General features: G+C 38.3%; 1 protein-coding gene across 2 annotated transcripts in view; it reads left to right on the top strand.

Moving 5' to 3' along the window:
* The window catches only part of kcnq3 (potassium voltage-gated channel, KQT-like subfamily, member 3), a 135,793-nt gene that overhangs the window by 8,385 nt on the left and 106,643 nt on the right, over positions 1-20,765 (top strand). Inside the window, exon 2 of one of the 2 annotated variants that reach the window (XM_055014856.1) lies at positions 15,271-15,323. The exons of the other annotated variant lie outside the window; for it this stretch is intronic. Within the exon in view, the coding sequence (XP_054870831.1) occupies positions 15,271-15,323 (53 nt within the window). The remainder of the gene's footprint in view (positions 1-15,270; positions 15,324-20,765) is intronic. 2 annotated transcript variants of the gene reach the window in all.

Here is a 20,765-nt window from a genome sequence, read left to right as displayed (position 1 = left end):
TTAACTTTAACGTCTAAAAATCTTCGTCAGAGTCCAGAGTTTAAGGTGAAGCTTCAGTCATGTGATTTGGATGTGGTTTCCACGGTTACGATGCTGTGAGGGAGTCTGATTCGTCGGACTCTGGTTTCCATGACGACGGGGTGAAACGTGATCCCGGGTGGAGGCTGGGAGTCGGGTCGGACCGGAGGGAAACCGGAGACGTCGAACGTCAGCAGATTCGGTGGCAGATCGGTTCTGATCTTTAACCTCGTCCTGGCAAAGCGACAAGCTGACAGCAACTCCCACAATGCACTGCTGCACAGAGATCAGCCTGTAGGAAAGAAATATTCCAATAAAAAACAATAAAAATCTGCCAACAAACGGTCAAAAATACGTTTAAAATGTAGAATCCTGTTACAATGGTATAAATAGCAGCAAATGTCTGTAAAATAATGCTATTTCTCTGTGATTTATCATTATTATCTTTATTTCAGTCATTTTTGAGTGCTGTTTGCTTTTGTTTTCTGCCACTGTTGGCTGTTTTTCAGTCTTTATATTCTGTTGTTTTCAGTCTTTATTTTCTGTTGATTTCAGTCTTTATATTCTGTTGTTTTCAGTCTTTATATTCTGTTGTTTTCAGTCTTTATATTCTGTTGTTTTCAGTCTTTATATTCTGTTGTTTTCAGTCTTTATATTCTGTTGTTTTCAGTCTTTATATTCTGTTGTTTTCAGTCTTTATATTCTGTTGTTTTCAGTCTTTATATTCTGTTGTTTTCAGTCTTTATATTCTGTTGTTTTCAGTCTTCATATTCTGTTGTTTTCAGTCTTTATATTCTGTTGTTTTCAGTCTTTATATTCTGTTGTTTTCAGTCTTTATATTCTGTTGTTTTCAGTCTTTATATTCTGTTGTTTTCAGTCTTCATATTCTGTTGTTTTCAGTCTTTATATTCTGTTGTTTTCAGTCTTTATATTCTGTTGTTTTCAGTCTTTATATTCTGTTGTTTTCAGTCTTTATATTCTGTTGTTTTCAGTCTTTATATTCTGTTGTTTTCAGTCTTTATATTCTGTTGTTTTCAGTCCTCGCTTTCAGCTGATTTCAGCTGCACTTTGCTGTGTTTTTAGTTGTTTTCAGTCTTTGTTTTCATGTGTTTTCTGTTTTGGTCTGCTTTGTTTGCGGTCTCTGTTGGTTCTTTTTCAGTTGTTGTTTACAGTCTTTGTTTGCTTTGTTTTTAAAATGATGAGCTAAAAAGATGCAAAACAGCTGTTTATCTGTCATATTAACCGTCATAATTCAGTTTTCTTTTTGTGCAGAAATGTAAAAACATTTGAACATTGCGTTGTGGTGTTTTTTACTGTTTACTTTCATTTTCTGCTGCCACTGTTTGCTTTTGTTTACACTGTAAAAATGACTTGGTTGCGTTCAGACACCAGAGCTACTTGGTTTAAATGGATCAGTGCAAATGTTTTTCAGTCACTGTTCCCTTTTGTTTTTATTCACCGTTTTCAGTCCTTGCTTTCAGCTGATTTCAGCTGCACTTTGCTTTGTTTCTAGATGTTTTTAGTCTTTATTTTCTGTCATTTTCAGTCTTTATTTTCTGTTGTTTCCAGTCACTGTTTTCAGTAAAAACTGCGTCTGTGGTGTGTTTACTGTCAGCTGATAAAACGGGATATTCCCCCTCAGTACTTAATTGGGCCTCCTTTCTGAAGCGGCTGTTTGCTAATGGACTCTGTGGTTGTGGTCATTTAGCGTAATGACATTTATCTCCCGCTAACGTCGGACCGGTGGGACTCGTTCTGCAGCCGAGCATCGCATTAACCAGAACTTTCATCACATCGAGGCTCAAAAAAGGCACTTGTTGGATCGTTTGCACTGATTATTCCGCAGATTGGTTTCTTTATTAACAGATTAATTCTGATTAAATGATAAAAAATTCATTCACATGTGCTTGTTTTGAAAATTTTCAATGAAAACAGTGAAAAGTTGCATTTTTAGAAGCTGGATTTGGAGAATTTTTGGTATTTTTACCCAAAACGTGATTGAATGATTGATTAAATGTGACCAAAAACATCAGAGAAAGAAGAATTTTCAACAATTTTTGGCTCATCTGAAAACAGGGTCGACTTTATGTTCTCATCCTGGTTTTTACTGCAGAAATCAACCGTTAGTACTGAATAATGTGACTGCAGGAGCTGATGTTTGGTGAAAAAAAGACTTCTTCCACTTCAAATTAACAGAAATCTCAGCAAAAAGAACAAAAAAGGAAAATGTAGTAAATGTAAAAGGTGATTTATAGTTTTAATCGTTTAGACGTTTTCAGTCGTTTGTCTTTTTTAAGTCACTTGACAAGTTACTGGTTTTATTTTTTGCAGCTTAAATTGGTGATTTTGTGTCTTTTTTGATAGTTTTGCAGATTTTTTCACTCCTTTTGCAGTCATGTTTGTCATTTCATATCTTTTTGTGGCCTCTTTACGTCTCCTTTCAGTCGTTTTGGGTCATTTTTGCTTCTTTTCGGTCATTTTACGTCGTTTTTTTAAGTCGTTTGATGTCTTCTTGAGGTTATTTTACAGCTTATTCTGTTGATTTTGTGTCTCTTTGTGATTGTTTTGAACACTTTCTGTCTTTTTTCTTTTCTTTGTGGTCATCTTGCATCTTTTTTTCAGACTCTATGTCTCTTCAGCTATTTCACATCATCTTGGAACTTATTTTTGTTTTTTTCTGTCTCCTTTTAGTCATTTTCTGCCTTTTTTTCATCATTTTACATCTTTTTTTAGTCACTTGACACCTCTTTGTGGTCATTTTGCAGCTTAAGTTGATGATTTTGTGTCTTTGTGATTATTTTGGATGTTTTGTTATCATTATGTGATTATTTTTTAGTCATTATACTTTTCTTTTGAGTCATTTTATGTCTCTTTGTGGTCACTTTACAGCATTTCTCAATAATTTCTCTGCATTTAGCTGTTCTGTGTCTGTTTGATGGCTGTTTTGAGTGTCTTCATTTGGTTGTTTTGTGTCAACTTTGTCTCTTTGTGGTAATTTTGCTCCATGTTTCAGAGTCTTTTTATGTCTTTTCAGTCAGTTTCGGTGTTTTTTCAGTCATTTTATGTCTTCTTTAAGTCACCTGCAGCTTAAATGTGCAATTTTGTGTTTCAGCAGTCATTTTCTGTCATTTTATATCATTTGTGGCCTCTTTATGTCTACTTTCAGTCTTTTTGGGTCATTTTTGCTTCTTTTCATTCATTTTATGTCCTTTCTAAATCATTTGACATCTTCTTGATGTCATTTTGCAGCTTATTCTGTTGATTTTGTGTATCTTTGTGATTGTTTTGAACATATTCTGTCATTTTTCAGACTTTTTTTTATGTCTCTTCAGCCATTTCAGTTCTTTTTCAGTCACCTCATGTCTTTTTGTGATCGTCTTGGATCTTATTTTGGCTATTTTCTGTCTCCTTTTAGTCATTTTCTTCCTTTTTTTAGTTAGTTGACATCTCTTTGTGGTCATTTTGTAGCTTAAGTTGGTGACTTTGTGTCTCTGTGATTGTTTCAAACATATTTTGTCATTTTCTTCTATTTGTGGTCATTTTGCGTCTTTTTTTCAGACTCTTTTTATGCCTCTTCAGCCATTTCAAATATTTTTCCAGTCATTTCATGTCTTTTTGTGGTTGTCTTGGAACTTATTTTGGTTATTCTGTCTCCTTTTAGTCATTTTTTTTGCCTTTTTTCATCATTTTACATCTTTTTTTTAGTCCCTCGACACCTCTTTTCAATCATTTTATGTCTTATGTCATATTCTGTCATTTTTCTTCTGTTTGTGCTGATTTTCTTTCTGTGTACAGCAGCTTTCCTCCTCCCTGGACACGTTTTCTAAATGTGTGGATGTTTTTTCAGAGTTGTTGTTGTTGAAATGACTATTTTTCAGTCCATTTTTCCCTCTGGGAGGATTAGAAGGTCTAAAAGTGTCAGCGTCGGTGCGAGCAGATGAGTTTTATTGATTCACGGACTCGGTGCAGCGCTGATGATCAGATATTTCATGTTTATAATCCTCCACAGCTGTAGCTAGCAGGTGGCTAACGGAGAATTACGGCTGCTGGGAAACAATAATGAGTGACGAAGCGTCGCTCGCAGTTTTCCTGAGTTGTGAGGCGTCGGCTGATTAACCGGAGATGTTTTTCCTTCTCGTCTGGCCTGATTCCAGCTGCACATCTCCTCCCACAGACTCACTGATTGTTTGGAATCAACAGACGTAGATCTGCTCGTTTTATGGAAACATCCAGAAAAACATCGAGCTGTTTCAGACTTTACATCTTTCAGTTGTCGTCATTTTTACGTCTTTTTAGTCCTTTTATGTGTTTTGTGGATGTTTCTTGCTTCTTTTTTCCTGTTTTGTTTGAGTGAAATTCCGTGTTTTACAGTTTTAAAGTCTTTCTGTCGTCATTCTGCAGCTAATTCTAGTATTTTGTGACCATTTTGCACAGTTTTGTGTCATTTTGTGCGTCTGTTTTCTGGTCCTTTTGTGCGTCTGTTTTCTGGTCCTTTTGTGTCTCCTGTCGCCATGTTGTTGCAACTAAACACCTGTTTTCAATCATTTCACTGTTTTGTGTTTCTTTTTTCTTTATTTCTTTGAGTAAAATGACGTTTTACAGTTTTAAAAACCTGTTTGTCGTCATTTTACAGCTAATTCTATTGATTTTCTGACCATTTTGCACCTTTTCAGTCGTTTTGTGTGTTTTTGGCGTCATTCTACGTGTTTTTCTTCACTTTGCATCTTTTTCTGGTCATTTTGCAGCTCATTACTTTAATTTTCTGTCTTTTTGTAGTCATTAAACGCCTGTTTTCAGGTGTTTTAGTAACGTTGATGTTTTGTGCTTCTTTTTCCTGATTTGTTTTAGTAAAATTATGTGTTTTACAATTTCTAAAACCTTTCTGTCGTTATTTTGCACCTAATTCTCGTATTATGTGACCATTTTGCATCTTTTTGTGTGTCTGTTTTGTGTGTTTTGTTGGCATCATTCTACGTGTCTTCCTTCACTTTTTATTTGGATAAAATTATGTGTTTTACAATTTCTAAAACCTTTTTGTTGTCATTTTGCAGGTAATTCTAGTATTTTGCATCTTTTTGTGTAATGTTGTGTGTCTTTTTTTTTTGGCATCGTTATACGTGTCTTCCTTCACTTTGCATCTATTTCTGGTCCTTTTGTGTCTCCTGTTGCCATTTTGTCGCAACTAAACACCTGTTTTTAGTCATTTAGATGTTTTGTGCTTCTTTTTTCCTTATTTATGAGTAAAATGACATTTTTTACAGTTTTTAAAACCTTTTTGTCATTTTACAGCTAATTCTAGTGATTTTCTGACCATTTCACACATTTACAATCATTTTGCATCAGTTTTCAGTCATTTTGTGTCTGTTTTGTGTTTTTGTCATCATTCTACCCATCTGAGACCTGAACAGCTCTGATCTCTGACTTTTAGCGCTGCTGCTGCTAAACCTGATAGCTGCACGCTCACTCTCGTGCACACTCTCGTGCACACTCTCGTGCACACTCTCGTGCACACTCTCGTGCACACTCTCGTGCACACAGACGGCGATCGATGGCTGCAGGTGGAGCAGTCGCACCCTGAGGAGGATGAACTTACAGAAAGCAGATCTGGTCTTTGTAAAGGGAAACCCCTCTCATGTCCCACAATGCCTTTCTGCTGCTTCGGTTTCCTGTCGCTCCAACTTCTGGATCTTTGCAGCATCTAGAGGCTCAACATGAAGCTTATTCTGGTCATTTTGTAGCTTGTTCTGGTCATTTTGTAGCTTATTCTGGTCATTTTGTAGCTTGTTATGGTCATTTTGTAGCTTATTCTGGTCATTTTGTAGTTTATTCTGGTCATTTTGTAGCTTATTCTGGTCATTTTGTAGCTTATTCTGGCCATTTTGTAGCTTATTCTGGTCATTTTGTAGCTTGTTATGGTCATTTTGTAGCTTGTTATGGTCATTTTGTAGCTTATTCTGGTCATTTTGTAGCTTATTCTGGTCATTTTGTAGCTTATTCTGGTCATTTTGTAGCTTATTCTGGTCATTTTGTAGCTTATTCTGGCCATTTTGTAGCTTATTCTGGTCATTTTGTAGCTTATTCTGGTCATTTTGTAGCTTATTCTGGTCATTTTGTAGCTTATTCTGGTCATTTTGTAGCTTGTTATGGTCATTTTGTAGCTTATTCTGGTCATTTTGTAGCTTATTCTGGTCATTTTGTAGCTTATTCTGGTCATTTTGTAGCTTATTCTGGTCATTTTGTAGCTTATTCTGGTCATTTTGTAGCTTGTTCTGGTCATTTTGTAGCTTATTCTGGTCATTTTGTAGCTTATTCTGGTCATTTTGTAGCTTATTCTGGTCATTTTGTAGCTTATTCTGGTCATTTTGTAGCTTATTCTGGTCATTTTGTAGCTTGTTATGGTCATTTTGTAGCTTATTCTGGTCATTTTGTAGCTTATTCTGGTCATTTTGTAGCTTATTCTGGTCATTTTGTAGCTTATTCTGGTCATTTTGTAGCTTATTCTGGTCATTTTGTAGCTTATTCTGGTCATTTTGTAGCTTATTCTGGCCATTTTGTAGCTTATTCTGGCCATTTTGTAGCTTGTTCTGGCCATTTTGTAGCTTGTTCTGGTCATTTTGTAGCTTGTTCTGGTCATTTTGTAGCTTATTCTGGTCATTTTGTAGCTTATTCTGGTCATTTTGTAGCTTATTCTGGTCATTTTGTAGCTTATTCTGGCCATTTTGTAGCTTATTCTGGCCATTTTGTAGCTTATTCTGGCCATTTTGTAGCTTATTCTGGTCATTTTGTAGCTTATTCTGGTCATTTTGTAGCTTGTTCTGGTCATTTTATGTCTGTGTTCAGTCATTTTGTGTTCCTTTGTCGTCACTTTGAGCATCTTTTTTGACGTTTTGAGATTGTTTTGAATCTTTTTCTGGCCTTTTTGTGCCTATTTTTAGCCGTTTTACACAGTTTTGCAGTCATTTTGTATCAATTTTCTGTTGGTTTGAGTCCAGGTTCTGGATCTTTGCAGCGTCTAGACCAGGGGTGTCCAACATGCGGCCCGTGGGCCAAAAGCGGTCCTCCAGAGGGTCCAATCCGGCCCTCAAAGTGGAAAAATTCCAGAGAAGACATTAACTGCAAATTGTAAATTAATAAAACTATAAATTTAAAATAATTTCTAGGCCATGACAAGTTGTTTTGATCATAAAGACCTATTCGTGTCTCTTTTTAGTCATTTTGGATTTTTTTACAGTCATTTGACTTTTGTCTTTGGTCATTTTACAGCTCATTAACTCCTGTGTTCAATCATTTACCGTGTCTGTTAGACATTTGGTGCCTCTTTTCAGTCTTTTTGTGTCCCTTTTGTGTTAGACTTGTTCATTTTTGGGGCTATTTGTAAAATATTTGTTCTTGTTTTTAGTCAGATTATGTATTTTTGCAGCCATTTTCCATCTATTCGCGGCTACTTTGCCTCTTTGTGGTCGTTTTCTACGCCCCTATGATTGTTCTGTGTCTCTTTTTAGTCATTTTGCACATTTTTTGTGGTTGTTTTGCAGACTATTCCGGTGATTTAGTGTCTCTTTATTGTACATCTTCAGCCTCACCCCTTTCCTCCAGACCTGGGTGGGTTGGAGGGGTGAGGCGGGGGAGATAAATCATTACCGTCTGTAATTTCAGTCCCGTTGAATCTGCCTCGTCAGTAATTTTCACAGCCAGCCGGCCCCGTCTACTTCCTGTAACGGTAAAAATAGCCCGATCCCACGCAGCGGTTCATCCTGTGGCTGTTTATCCTCGCCGCTGGAAAACAGTTTCACTCACGTCGTTATCAGATGTTTGTTTACCGAGACGGAGGAAGAACTCTTTACTTCAAGGTCTGATGTCGTCTTTTCAGGAAAATAATAAAAAATCTCACGTTTTCCCACAATTCTTAGCTCAAAATGCCAGGAAAGTGTTTCATTTCTACATTACTGCATTTCAGTTTAGTTCTAAACAGGTTGTTTTAGTGTCTTTAACTTTAAATACAACTGAGCTGCTGCTGGCCCCGCCCCCTTCAGGAAGAAAACTCTCTGTGATTGACAACACAGCAAAAAAACCCCCCAAAAAAACCAGGAGTTACAGCAGGACTTTTTTTTAAAAGTGATTTTTAGGCGAGTTTTGAGTAATTTTGGCCAAGTTCTACGTCTTTTGAGCAAATTTTGAGTCACTTTGAGCATATTTTTTATACATTTTGGACACATTTTAAGTCATTTTGAAACTTTTTTGATGGAAAAAAAACTGGATATTAATGCTTCCACTTCTGGTATTTTCACACCAAAACTGAGCTAATAAAACAATAAAATGCAGGAAATGTAGATGTTCCTGCAGAAAAAAGGCAACTTCCAATTTAAAAATAAAAATACGTTGAAGTTGTGGCAGTGCATGAATAAAGGGTTTCACCAAACTGAAGCTGCTGACTGACGTTTTATCACACAGCGTTCAACGTCTTTAAATATTTTCACAGTAAAGATTCATTCTGCAAAGTCGTCCCCTGGGCCGGGATGGAGCCTCTGGCGAGCCGGTTTTGGCCCTCGGGCCTTATGTTTGACATCTCTGCTCTGGAGCTGAACTCTCCAGGTGGTTAAAACAATATTAAACTGTGCAAAAGGACAAACAAAACTCCAAAAACACTCCAAAAACAAACCCACTAAAGGCTGTAATGAACCTAGGAGAGACTCATGACTCTCGCTGCGACTCAGTTGAGTGAATAAAGCGCCGTTTGAATCCCACCAGGATTTCCTGAATAAATGAAGGTTTGAATAAATAAATAAATATCCCGCAGCATCTTTAATAGATGAGCGTGCAGCGGGAAGACGGACCTGCTGCTGCTGCTCTAATCGAGTGGAAAGTGGGTCAGGACGGCCTCCGGATACGTGATGAAAACGCTGCCAGGCTCCGGCCGTCTTCCTTCAGTCGCTGTTTGGAAAGAAACACAAAATCTGCAGCCCAAAGAGAACCTCGACACGGAGATAAACCACGCTTCTGTTCAACAGCTGCTGCACGAACATTCAGACACCTCGGATTTTTCCATGTCAGCGTACAGGAAGTGTCAGAATCCAGGAATAGTGGTTGAGTCATCGGTGCAAACTGACAGGAGAACGCCTCAAATCTAAACAAACAAACAAACCAACCCGTCTGCAATACCACACAAATAACGGCAGTATTTCTGAGCATTAACGTCAATGAACCGTCAAAAACAGAGAGTTTAGGAAGATTATACTGAAAACTGTAATCACTAAAATAATAATATCTCCATCTAGACAAAGTTCCTAACATCTGTCCAAAATGCCTCAAAGCTTTTCCAGAGTGACTTGAACCTTGACCAGAATGACAACAACTTGTTAAAAATGTCTCAGAAATGATCTGAAAAGACTCAATTTGGTCCAAAGTCTCTCAAGAATTGTTCAAAAATGTGTCCAGATGATTCCAAACCTGTCTTAGATCAGTTAAACATTTACTGAAGTTACAATAAAATGGTTCAGAATGTCTCCAAACCTTTCCAATCTGTGTCCATCCATGACTGAAGCACAATGTTTTAACCCTCCAGTTGTCTTCATTTACTGGCACCAAAAAATATTGTTTCCTTGTCTGAAAAAAATCCAAAAATTCAGCAAAAAAATCCCCAAATTTCTGAAAATTTGCAAAACCTTCAGTAAGAAAATTCCAATAATTCCTTAAAAGTTTCCCTTAAAAGTTTTCTTAAAACATGTTTAAAAAATTTGCAAAAACTTATTGTAAATATTTTCCAAAAATGAGTAAAAATCCTAAAAATATCTAAAGTGATTCCATATATATTAGTAAAACTTCTAATATTTTCTTTAAGAAAATTCACATAAAAATCAACCAAAATTCGCTGGATTTTGGTTGATTTTTTTGTGAATGTTCTTAAAGAAACTTTTTTTTTTAACATTTCTTTTTTTCCACCAAAAAATGTTCAAAGATTTCCCAAAAATGTTGAAAATGCTGAAAATATTTTTTCCACATTTTCAAACGTTAAAACGGGTCAACTTGACCCGCAGGACGACACGAGGGTTAAAGAGAAAGCAGAACAACAAAAGAAATGGAAGAACATCTCTGCAGAAATCTGGTATCTCCACACCCAGGAGGGTTGAGTCTGACCTCAGAAATAAATCTGGACCCACAAAGTTTTGGAAGAATACAGTTTGACCCTCAGTAATGAAGGTGTACTGGTGCATGTCAGGTTGCTCAGTACAAGTTTATTTCATATTTGGTGAATCAGCTGCCAGTCACATAGCAGCAAGAAGCTGTGGAGGTGGTGATGGAGGAAGCTTTGGTAGATGTTGAAGGAAGAAGCAGCTGATGAAGTCACCACTGGAATGTTTTTAACGTCTGACTTCCTGTTGGTTGATTTGTGTCTTTAGAACTGAGCAGCATCGTAAAAATGCAGCTTATTACCTCGTTAATGTCTCCGTACGGAGCTCTGGATTAGATCATGGCTCTGATCGTGACTCACGGCTGCTTCTAGTCGTAACTCTGCAGCTCCACCTCCATCACAGAACCCATTAGCTGGAGCTAGCTCATGCTAACCACATTAGCATGGCCCTGATGAAACGGCAGCTCATTTCACCTGTGTGTTCCTGTGTGTGTTTGTGTGTGTGTTTGTGCGTCTGCAGCAGGGTTTGACACTGTTTGTGTTACCAGTGAATCTGCACTTCATTAGTGCTGCAGCTGTTTCCTTGTTGGTGTAACTGGAGGACTAATTATCTGCTGATGGAAGTGTGTGTGTGTGTGTGTGTGTGTGTGTGTGTGTGTGTGTGTGTGTGTGTGTGTGTGTGTGTGTGTGTGTGTGTGTGTGTGTGTGTGTGTGTGTGTGTGTGTGTTTGCAGTGTTGTGTTACATGTAGATGGACGTAGCACGAGTGTACGTACAACTTCTCTCAACCTGAATCTGACCAGAACCAGGTTCCTGCAGGTCTTGACATAATTCCATTTACAGAAGTTTTAAATATTTTTAATATAATTTATGTGAAATTTTTCCCCTACCTGAGTTCTACCTGAGTTTACATGACAAAGAGCGCTGGACACATCTATTTATAGTCTTTTTCCTTATTTTATTTGTCTCTTTGGATTCTTTCTTGTCTTTGTGTCACCTTTTTTGTTGTTTTTCTGTAACTTTATGTTTTTTATTTGTTCTTTTTGTTTCTCTGTAATCATCTTGTGGAGTTTTTTGTGCATTTGCATTTTTTTCTCTTTTTGGTCATTTTTTTCACCCTTGATGGTTGTTTTTTGTCAGTGTTGTCATTTTTCCCATCTTTTTGTGGTTGTTTTCAGTCTGTGTTTTTGTTGTTTTTTGTTGTTCTTTCAATTGTTGTTTCTTGATGATTGTTCTGTTGTGTCTCTTTGGTTGTTTTTAGTCTCTCGTGGTCATTTTTCGTCTATTTGTGGTAATTTTTGTCTATTTGTGTTTGTTTCTCTTCATGATTGTTTTTTGTGTATTTTTGGTATTGTTTTGGTTCATTGTGGTTGCTTTGTTGTGTTTCTCTTGGTTTCTTTGTCTCTTTGTGGTTGTTTTTGTGATGTGGTTGTGTGATTTGTTGCCTCATTCAGATTTTTTGTCTCTTTGTGGTCATTTTTTTATTGTTTTAAGTTTTGTTGTCGTCGGTTTCTGACTGTCTGTTTTAGAGTATTTATATTATTAAGATTTATTGTCACATGCTGGAAACTCCTGACAAAACGTGAGATAATTGTCAAGAAATGACTGTAATTAATATATAGATGTAAGTTTTATTGTTTGATTTCCATCGTTTCCCATCAGTCTTTAGCTTCGACTCTTATGTCGTTGATTCTGTGATATTTCTGGTTCACTTAGACCAAATCTTCACCCTGAAACTGAATCATTTACGCTACAGGAGCTTGTTTTTTGTGGTTAACATGAATTAAAGTCCCCACAGTGCGACCGTATGAACAGATTTCTGACTAATCCTCACTTTCTCTCAGCTCTTGATTGAACCCTGATGTTTGGTTCGGTTTGCTGTCGGTGTTTTTGTGTTGCTGTGTTTTTTGCTGCTTTGGGATCCATTTTGGAAAGTGAGTTTGCGGTTTGCACCAGACGGTATTCAGACCGGCTTTAAAAGCTTCCTCTGCAGACCTCCAGGCCAAAATCATCACCTCTTCTTCTTCTTCTCCAGAGTTTGTGGTAGATGAGGCTGATTGGAAGCTTAATGTTTTTAACTTCTAACATTAAGACGTTTTTATGTAAAAATCCACCTGCCTGAGTGTTTCATTCGAGACGCTGCAGACTTTTTTATGGTTTTTCAATGAACGTCTGCTGTCAGTTTGGCTCCAGTGAGAGGAAATGAATAAAAACTTCAGAGTTAAATAGTTTCTTGTGCCAAGAGGGAAGCAGGAGAGCTTTACGTCTCGTTTTCTAATGCAGCAGCTGCCAATAGATTCAAGAGATTTGTTCACATTTAAGTGCAGCGACACCTTTTTAAAGACACATACTGCCTGTTTAGACTTTAGCTGATCACCAACTTTGAAAGAATGACAGAAACAAGACAAAAAAACAACGAATAAAGTGAAACCGAAAAGGACAAAAATAAGACAAAAAACACAAGTGAGACAAAAGGAAACACAAAAACGAGAAACAAAACAAGAATGAGAAAAAAATGACAAGTCAGATATAAAACGACAAAAAATCAAAGACAAGACAAAATATTGCATAAAGAGGCACAAAGCAACAAAATAATGGACCAGCAACACAAATGGGACAAAAAAATGAATAAAATAAAACTCAAAATGACAAAAATAAGACAAAAACACAAGCAAGACAAAAAGGGAACAAAACAAGAAAAACGAGAAACAAAACGACAAAAACACGAGACAAACGGCAAAAGTCAGACAAAAAAAGGACAAAAAACAACAGAAACAAGATAAAATATTACAAAAACAAGACACAAAGTGACAGAAAAATGGACCAATGACACAAGTGACACAAAAAAAGACAAAATGACAAAAACGAGACAAAAAACACAAGCGAGACAAAAAGGAAACACAGAATGACAAAAACATGAGATAAACGGCAAAAGCCAGATGAAAAAAGACAAAAAAACCTAAGAAGGAAACCTGATTCAGTGTTTTCTCAGGTTTTCAGCAGAAATCCAGATGTAACTGTCCTCTACACAGCATCAAATAATTTAACATTCAGAGCTCTTTAGTAAAGACAACAGTTCAGGTGTGGTTTGGTGTTTGGGCTGGTTTTTTCCAGAATTCGGTGACTATATTTCTTACTTTCACAGAGCAGGTGATGTTAGCTCTCAGCTACACCGTTAGCGTGTCAATAAATAATGAAAACTCAGTATTGTCCTCTGTTCCTTTTGTGTCTTTGACCGTTAGAGAGGCACTGATGCTGTTATTTGCTGGACTGGTTCCAACTCGTGACCCTCCACCATCGACCTGATCAACGTTAAACATACTTTCTGTATCAGTGTGGTCGTAAAGTTCGCCGTTTCTGCTGTTGGACTCATTTTTTTAGTGCCACGGTTTCCCTGCAGCGTAACGTTGCCTCATTCATCACGGTGTCAGGGCCGTGGTGAGACGTTGGAGCTTTTCACATCTGATGCCGTTCAATAGAGACTTTTCTTCTGGGAGGTTTTCATGTGTGGTTCTGGGTTTCTGTTGCTGTCCTGAAGGTGTTTTAATGATGGTGAGATAGTTTCATCAAACAGCTTCCTTTAAAGCAGACTAGGGCTGGGCGATATGGCCTAAAAAAAAAATCTCCGATTTTTTCACAAAAAATCCCGATTCACGATTTATCCAATATTTTTTACCCCCTACCTAATCTCTGCACGCTGGAGTCCAGTCTACTTTATGTAAATGAGCTGCAGCCCTCTCCAGGTAAACACACCTGATCGCAGCTGGAAATGCGCTGCATGTGGCTGCTGGTCTGGTTGCTGTGCGTTTCCAGCTGTGATCAGGTGTGTTTACCTGGAGAGGGCTGCAGCTCATTTGCATAAAGTAGACTGACTTCTACTTTATGTAAATTGGATGCAGGTGCGGAGATTCAACGCATCGTGAAACTGTCCTCAAACTTCTAAACTAGGTGTCGGTGACATAAAACGAGGACAGATTCAGCTGCTGCACAGATTATTTCTCGCTTCAAATGCTTTCAGAAATACTTTTCACTGACGCGTTTTTGAAATAAAAGGGAAAATTTGGGGCTGAATCGCTGTGTTTATCTAACTTGTCTGCAGGACTGTCCAGCTGAAAGCTCGGTCATGTGACCACGTAGCGTCCTGCTGTTGGTCAGTGCTGTCATGTGACCATGTTGTGGTCCGCTAGTGACCGCTGTCTGTGTGATTTTCAGATGTGGTGTGTTGCCGTGCGGGAAAATAGCATCTAGTGGACACGTACCTTTAGATCTGCACCGCTCGCCGCCATGTTGTTTGTGTATCAAGCGTGGGGGGGAGGGGGGAGCACTCTGAACTACGGGAGCCCAGCGGGAAGGCGTTGGTGGTGGATGTTGATGAGAAAATCAATTTTCATTAAAACACATCAACATTAAGTACAAACTCGAATTAATCGATAAAATCGATTTATCGCCCAGCCCTAAAGGAGACGTGTCCTTCATGTGGAGTAAGTCCCAGGACATTGACTAAGGAGGTTCATGTCCCATCTTTATCTTGTGACTAGAATCTTGTTTTAACTTGCTGTTAGGTTAAGTCTACAAAAAGATCTCGGTTTGGGTTAAAGTGCATCGTTTCACAGTATTAACATGTTAAAGGCAAACTTTTCACTTGACGACACCAGCTGAGAACATTTAGCTGTGTGTCTTATTTTAGTCTTAAACAAGTCGTCATGCTATCAATCAATCAATCAATCAATCATTAAGACCAATCAAGTGCAGTGGGTATTTTTACTTTTACTATTATCTGTCGGTATCTGTTGGCCATGTATGTTAATTGTGATGCCCAGTTAAATGTTGAAAAACTGGATTACCAGACTAATCCCAAATACTCAAGTTATGGCCGGAGGTCATTAACTACCACATAAATCTTTGTCATAGTGCCCGCTTAGCTATATCGCCACAATACTCTCTTCTTGCTAACATGGAAGTACCTGTAGTCTGACTGACGTCCTTCTCTGGTCGCTACAGCGTTAAACACAGCAAATAAACTGCATCTTCCATGTCAGTAAACAGGAAGGAGTACAACCAGAGACCACAACTGATGTACAAAACTTTCCTGACATGTATTTCCTTTGTTTTCTGCTTCATCAGTTAATATACTGGGGGTCTCAACTTACGTCGGAGTTCCGTTCCTACAGATTGACGTAAGTTAATTTTTTAAAGTCAGAACTCTGTTGAAAATGTAAACAAAGTTGTTACATATATCAGTTCTTCATAAAACTCATGAATACTAATGACTTCCATGCATGTATGAGTCATTTTACAAAATAACAGAATATGTTGCACCGTTTTTACAACTTGAGCGTTTTATTCTGTCTAATTTCACTTCCATGGAGACGACTTACTTTTCTTCCAAGCATCAGAAGAGTCTGACTTACGCTGGGAGCCATAATGAAGGACAAAAAGTTAGGGAATGTAGCACAATCCAAGGTGGAGTACAACCAGAGAATGGAAACAAAGCCGTCTTACAGCGCCGTGTGATGACGTATTCATCCGCTCCACTCACCAAGTAGTTCCACGTAACCAGTTCCAACGTAACGACGAAACACCGTAGGTCGAGGACCTCCTGTATTTTTAATCAGGAACATTGTTATTCAATTACCGGCTAATTATTAGCATTCCTAGTCTTCATCTGATGCTCATGGCTTTCAGTACGTCCATTTATCTGCCCTGCATGTTGATAAATGATGCTACATTTGACCTACTGTGGCCCTGACAGGTCCTGACAGAGGGACAGTAATGATCTGATGAGGTAATAGGAGTGAGATTTTCCCCATCATGTTTTCAAGAATGATTTTATATCCTGACCAGTCTGGCTGATAACCCCTACATTGATGCGCTAACTGACATCATGTTACACTCAAACATTAAAACGTAATGTCTGCAGGAAGTCCAGGCTTCTCCTCTGGAACCATCAACGTATAACTTCCTCTCTGAGTGGCCTCAGCTGCTCCCTGGGAGGATTCTTAGTTTTTTTGGACCATACAGTGAAGCATCGGATTGCAGAGCTCCAGAAACCTCCCTACAGCTGACAGAGCACTTAGCTCCAGTGTGAACTCCGCTCTCATCATTTATTCATGCTTTATTTTGCACCAGGAACCATTTGTTCTGCCCTTTCCACCCCATCCTCGCCTCTCTCGGGCCCATAATGGAGCTTGGGCTCCTATTCCTCTGAGGCCGGAGTTGAGATGCAGCTCTTCCACCGGAATGCTTCCTCAACGCTGGTGGTTGAGCCTCGGCCGATTGGCTGCAGCCGGAGGGATCGTTTCTTCCTCACTTTTTGGTGGATTTGTGTGTTTTGGCAGCGAGGAGGTGGAAGGGAGCTCTTTGTGTTTGCAGAGGGGTTTTTGTTGTTTTTCCACGAGGCTTTGGAGAGAGTTGAGAGTCAACAGAGAGGAGCTTCTGTGCTTTTTCTGTGTAAAAACTGGAAAGTAAAACCGGGACTGATGCAGAAAAACATTTAACTGTAATTGAACGGTTTGGAAGCAGAGTGGTCTGACCCACTTTCTGTAGTTTTACAGAAAAATGTGTTCAAAGTTTAGTGTTTTCCAGAATGGTCTAACATTCCACTGTAACACTGTATTTGGGTTGTGGGTTAGACCACTCTGACACTAAAATATAGACCAGAAAATATTACAGAAATGATATAAAACTCAGATTTAAGTAATTTTGGTCAGTTTTTGAGTAATTTCTGACAACTTCTGTGTAATTCTGGACAAATTTTCAGCAATTTTGGATCATTTTCAACTCATTTTAGACAAATTTTGAGTCATTTTGGATGATTTTTGAAGCATCTTTAACAAAATTATAGTGTTATTCTGTAAATTTTCAGTCATTCTGAATCATTTTTAATCATTTGAGAGAAATTCTGACTGATTTTTGGATCATTTTTCAGTCATTTTAGACTATTTTCATGTCATTCAGAACAAATTTCTTTGTTTTAGAACATTTCTGAAAAAAAAATTCTGTAATTCTGGATCATTTTGGACAAGTTATTGAAGCATTATTGAACAACAAGGAGGTCATTGTTGGTTGTTACTGTAGTGAAAGTGACTTTAACAAGGAAAGGAGACAGTCTTGTGAAATGTGCAGCCGATGGCAGGCTGTTACCTCAAATCTACATCCTTTGACTGAGACAATCTGCAGCTTAACAAAAGTGATGATCCAACGTTCACACCTTCTTCACACTGTCATTGTCCAGCTGTGCCGAGGTGAAAGAAGAGGTTTTTTTTTTTATAAGCTCAGCTATTTGTGGCACTTTTTATGTGTAAAACCACCTCCAGCTATATGGAAGTGATTATTTAATCTGAAAAGAATAAATCAATCATCATCATTTGAGTGGAAGTAACTGGAACCGGTGGCATTAACATCACTTGCTAACTTAATTTCCATGAACTTAATTCAAGTGTGTGTTAGCAGTTGAAGCATTTTATTGATCTTTAGCTATTTTTTTCAGTGCCTGACTCGACTAAACCAAAAATGAGCATTTCCAGGCTGTGAATACATTTATTTCTGCTGTAAAGTTGCACATTTTGCCATGGAGGTTGCTGCTTGGTCTTAATACGTCTTTAGAATTCATTAATTAGCAGATTTTCTTGATCTTTTATGCTTCTAGTAAAACCAGTCAGTGGATCTTGAGCTATTTTGTCAAACACAAAGAAATAGAACCTAAAATCTGTTTGTTGTAAATGAGAACCTCTAAGTTTTACCATCAGTCTGCGTGAAACTTCCCTTTTTAAATCAGGACTAACGGCGTTTCCACAGGTACTCCTCGTTCTGCTCTTCTAATGTGTGTCCCGACAGCAATTTTAAAAACAGTCTTTTCATTAAGAAGATATTAAGGCTTCCAGGGAGCTGAAAGTGCTGACGAACGCTGCTAATTAGCATTCGTAATGTGACTCATTAGAATTTGCGGTGGAAATTTAGTTGAGTTTCTTTGTAGAACTACTTTATTCTGTCTCTTATTGGACATTACAGGTGTTGTGTTTGTCACTGAATATATATATATAAGTTGAATTAACCTGAATTTGAAGGGAATCGCAGAGGTTTTTTAAAATTTGAACCTGCTTCATCACCTTTTCTTGACGTGCCTCTCGGTGGTCTTTGCGTTCCCCGGAGCAGCGACTTTAAGGAGCTCGGTAAAACCCGAGCCGAGTCGCAGGAGGTGACGTGTTCGCGTGGAAACGGGGATCATAAGTGGATCAGCAGAAGCAGCGAGGGCACATCCGCTGGTATTTAACACACCCTGAAGCCGAATTGCTGGCAAAGATGCCGACCCACGTGTGGCGTTTGAAGGGCAGGAGAGGACACAGCGGGAGGCGACGGCGTCCGAGGGACTGCTGACTGCAATCCCAAACGCTTGGAAAGGGCAGCGGCACTTCCTGTTTCAGAGGACAATGATGTCTTTCTGAGCCTCATCAGTTGGATTCACTTCGCTGGAATGAGATCCCAGATTTTTGTGTGAGATTCAGTGGTTTAAAAAGTGATGCTGCTGGTTTCCTCCCCTCTGCTCTCTGCATCTTGTAACAGGCCAAGTTTCCAGCCCTGCAGCCAATTAAAAACAGTCCTGATGGAAGTCATTTTGCACAACAACAAATCTGATTGATGATTTTCTTTTCATTGATGAACAGATTTTTCTGCTTCCCGATTAAATTATGTGAAATAACAAACTAAAGGACCAAACTTTCATCAAATCAGAATGAATATGTTTCATTAGAGGGGAAAATTAATATCTAAACTCTGCTTTGGTTGTAGCTAACAGAGACCATGGCTATTTCAGCTATCTATCTGTGACTTTAGCTGAGTAGTTGACTGTCTTTCTGATTTTAGCTGTGTAGTTAGCTTTCTTCTTTAGCTGCACAGGAAGCTTCTGTCTTTGACTTTAAGGAGTAGTTAGCTTATTACTATGACTTTAGCTGTGTGATTAGCTTTCTTCTGTGATTTTATCTGTGTAGTTAACTTCTTTCTATGACTTTAGCCATGCAACTAACTATTACTCTCTAACTTTAGCAATGCAGTGAGCTTTCTGATTTTAGCTGTGTAGTTAGTTTCATTTCATGACTTTAGTTGTCTAGTTAGCTTTCCTCAATGATTTTAGTTGTGTAGTTAGCTTCCTTTTTTGACTTTAGCTCTGCAGTTACTTGTCTTTCTGATTTTAGCAGTGTAGTGGGCTTTTTTCTATGACTTCAGCTGTGTAGCAAGATTATTTCTATGACTTTAGTTGTATAGTTAGCTTCCTTCTAACTTTAGCTGTGGAGTTAGTGTATTCCTGTATAGCTGTCTTTCTATGACTTTCATGAGAAACTAGTGTCGTATCAAAACCCCAATTAATTTCAGTAGAAACATCAAAAATATTTGAGTATGTTCACACTTTTTACATGAAAGAGACTCAGATTGTGTATTATCTGTCAGCTGAGTAACTGATTCGTTATAAAGTCAAATTAGGTGTTATTCAACAAATTTATATACACAACCTTAAGACTGTAAAAAATATCTACAATTTAGTACTACTATCCATTTTAGCTCTGGAGTGCTGGGTGGTATTGCTTGTTTTGTGCCTATTTTGCCAGAATCCAACATTTTAAGACATTCTCACGTCATGAACTAAACAGATGTGCTACCTTTGTGTTAAAAGATAAACAAATAGAAGCAACATAAACCCCATCAGCATTGTTCCGTCACCTCCTTCCTCCTCCTGATGTGTCCTGATGTTCGCTGCTGTCTCGCCGATGATGGATGAGCAGCTCCTCCCGCTCCGTAGCCTTTAAGGGATAATTAGATCTGGAAAATATTTGGGCTCTGGGACGTGCACATGTCCTTTACTTACTGGCATAATGGAATCTGCAGAACAGATGGCACTTAGCCAGGAGACGACCACACCCCAGAGACAAAGACCTCCACTGTTATTTTAACATATTCATCCACCATCGGACTAAATGTCAGAGAAATGAGCTGCAGAAAAGTTACAAACATCCATTCACATTCAACGTAAAGGCCAAGGTGTGCAGGGAAATGACTAAACCTGAAAACACCCTTCAGAAAAGCCTCTATCTGCTGCTGACCTCTGCCTAATTAGCGCCAAGGTGTCTTCTACCCCCGAGCTCATATAATTACTCTGTGCACTGTAGTAATCTGATTACTTCCGACTTTTCAGCTGTAATCAGATTTCTGGAGAATGCCGAACCTGGCATCTGGTTTCATGTAACAGGATTCAGAAAAACACGGTTCATGCAGCTGGATTCTGTCGGAGAGATTCGACCTCTCTGCCCAGATAAGGAAATAAATGTGAAGTTGGTAATGTTTAAAATCATCTCACCTCAGAGACGATCATTAATTGTAGGACCAAAGCGTCGTGATCTTCTGGTCAGGTCGTTGTGCGTCCAGTGATCAGAGTCCTTTTAAAATCTATGTGTCTGCTGGTACCCAGTTACACTTTTATATATTTACATTAATGTTGAGTAAATGTGTATCTGGCACATTGAAATGATGCTACACTGAAGGTCCTGGTGCAGATTATATGAATAGAAAAATGGCTAAATACAGAGATAAAATCAGAAAGACGGCTAGCTACAGCTAAATTCATAGGA

Source organism: Amphiprion ocellaris, chromosome 10, assembly GCF_022539595.1.
Source record: "Amphiprion ocellaris isolate individual 3 ecotype Okinawa chromosome 10, ASM2253959v1, whole genome shotgun sequence".
Lineage (NCBI taxonomy): Eukaryota > Metazoa > Chordata > Actinopteri > Pomacentridae > Amphiprion > Amphiprion ocellaris.
Note: the sequence above shows the minus strand (reverse complement) of the source record. Positions and strands in the feature narration are given on the sequence as shown.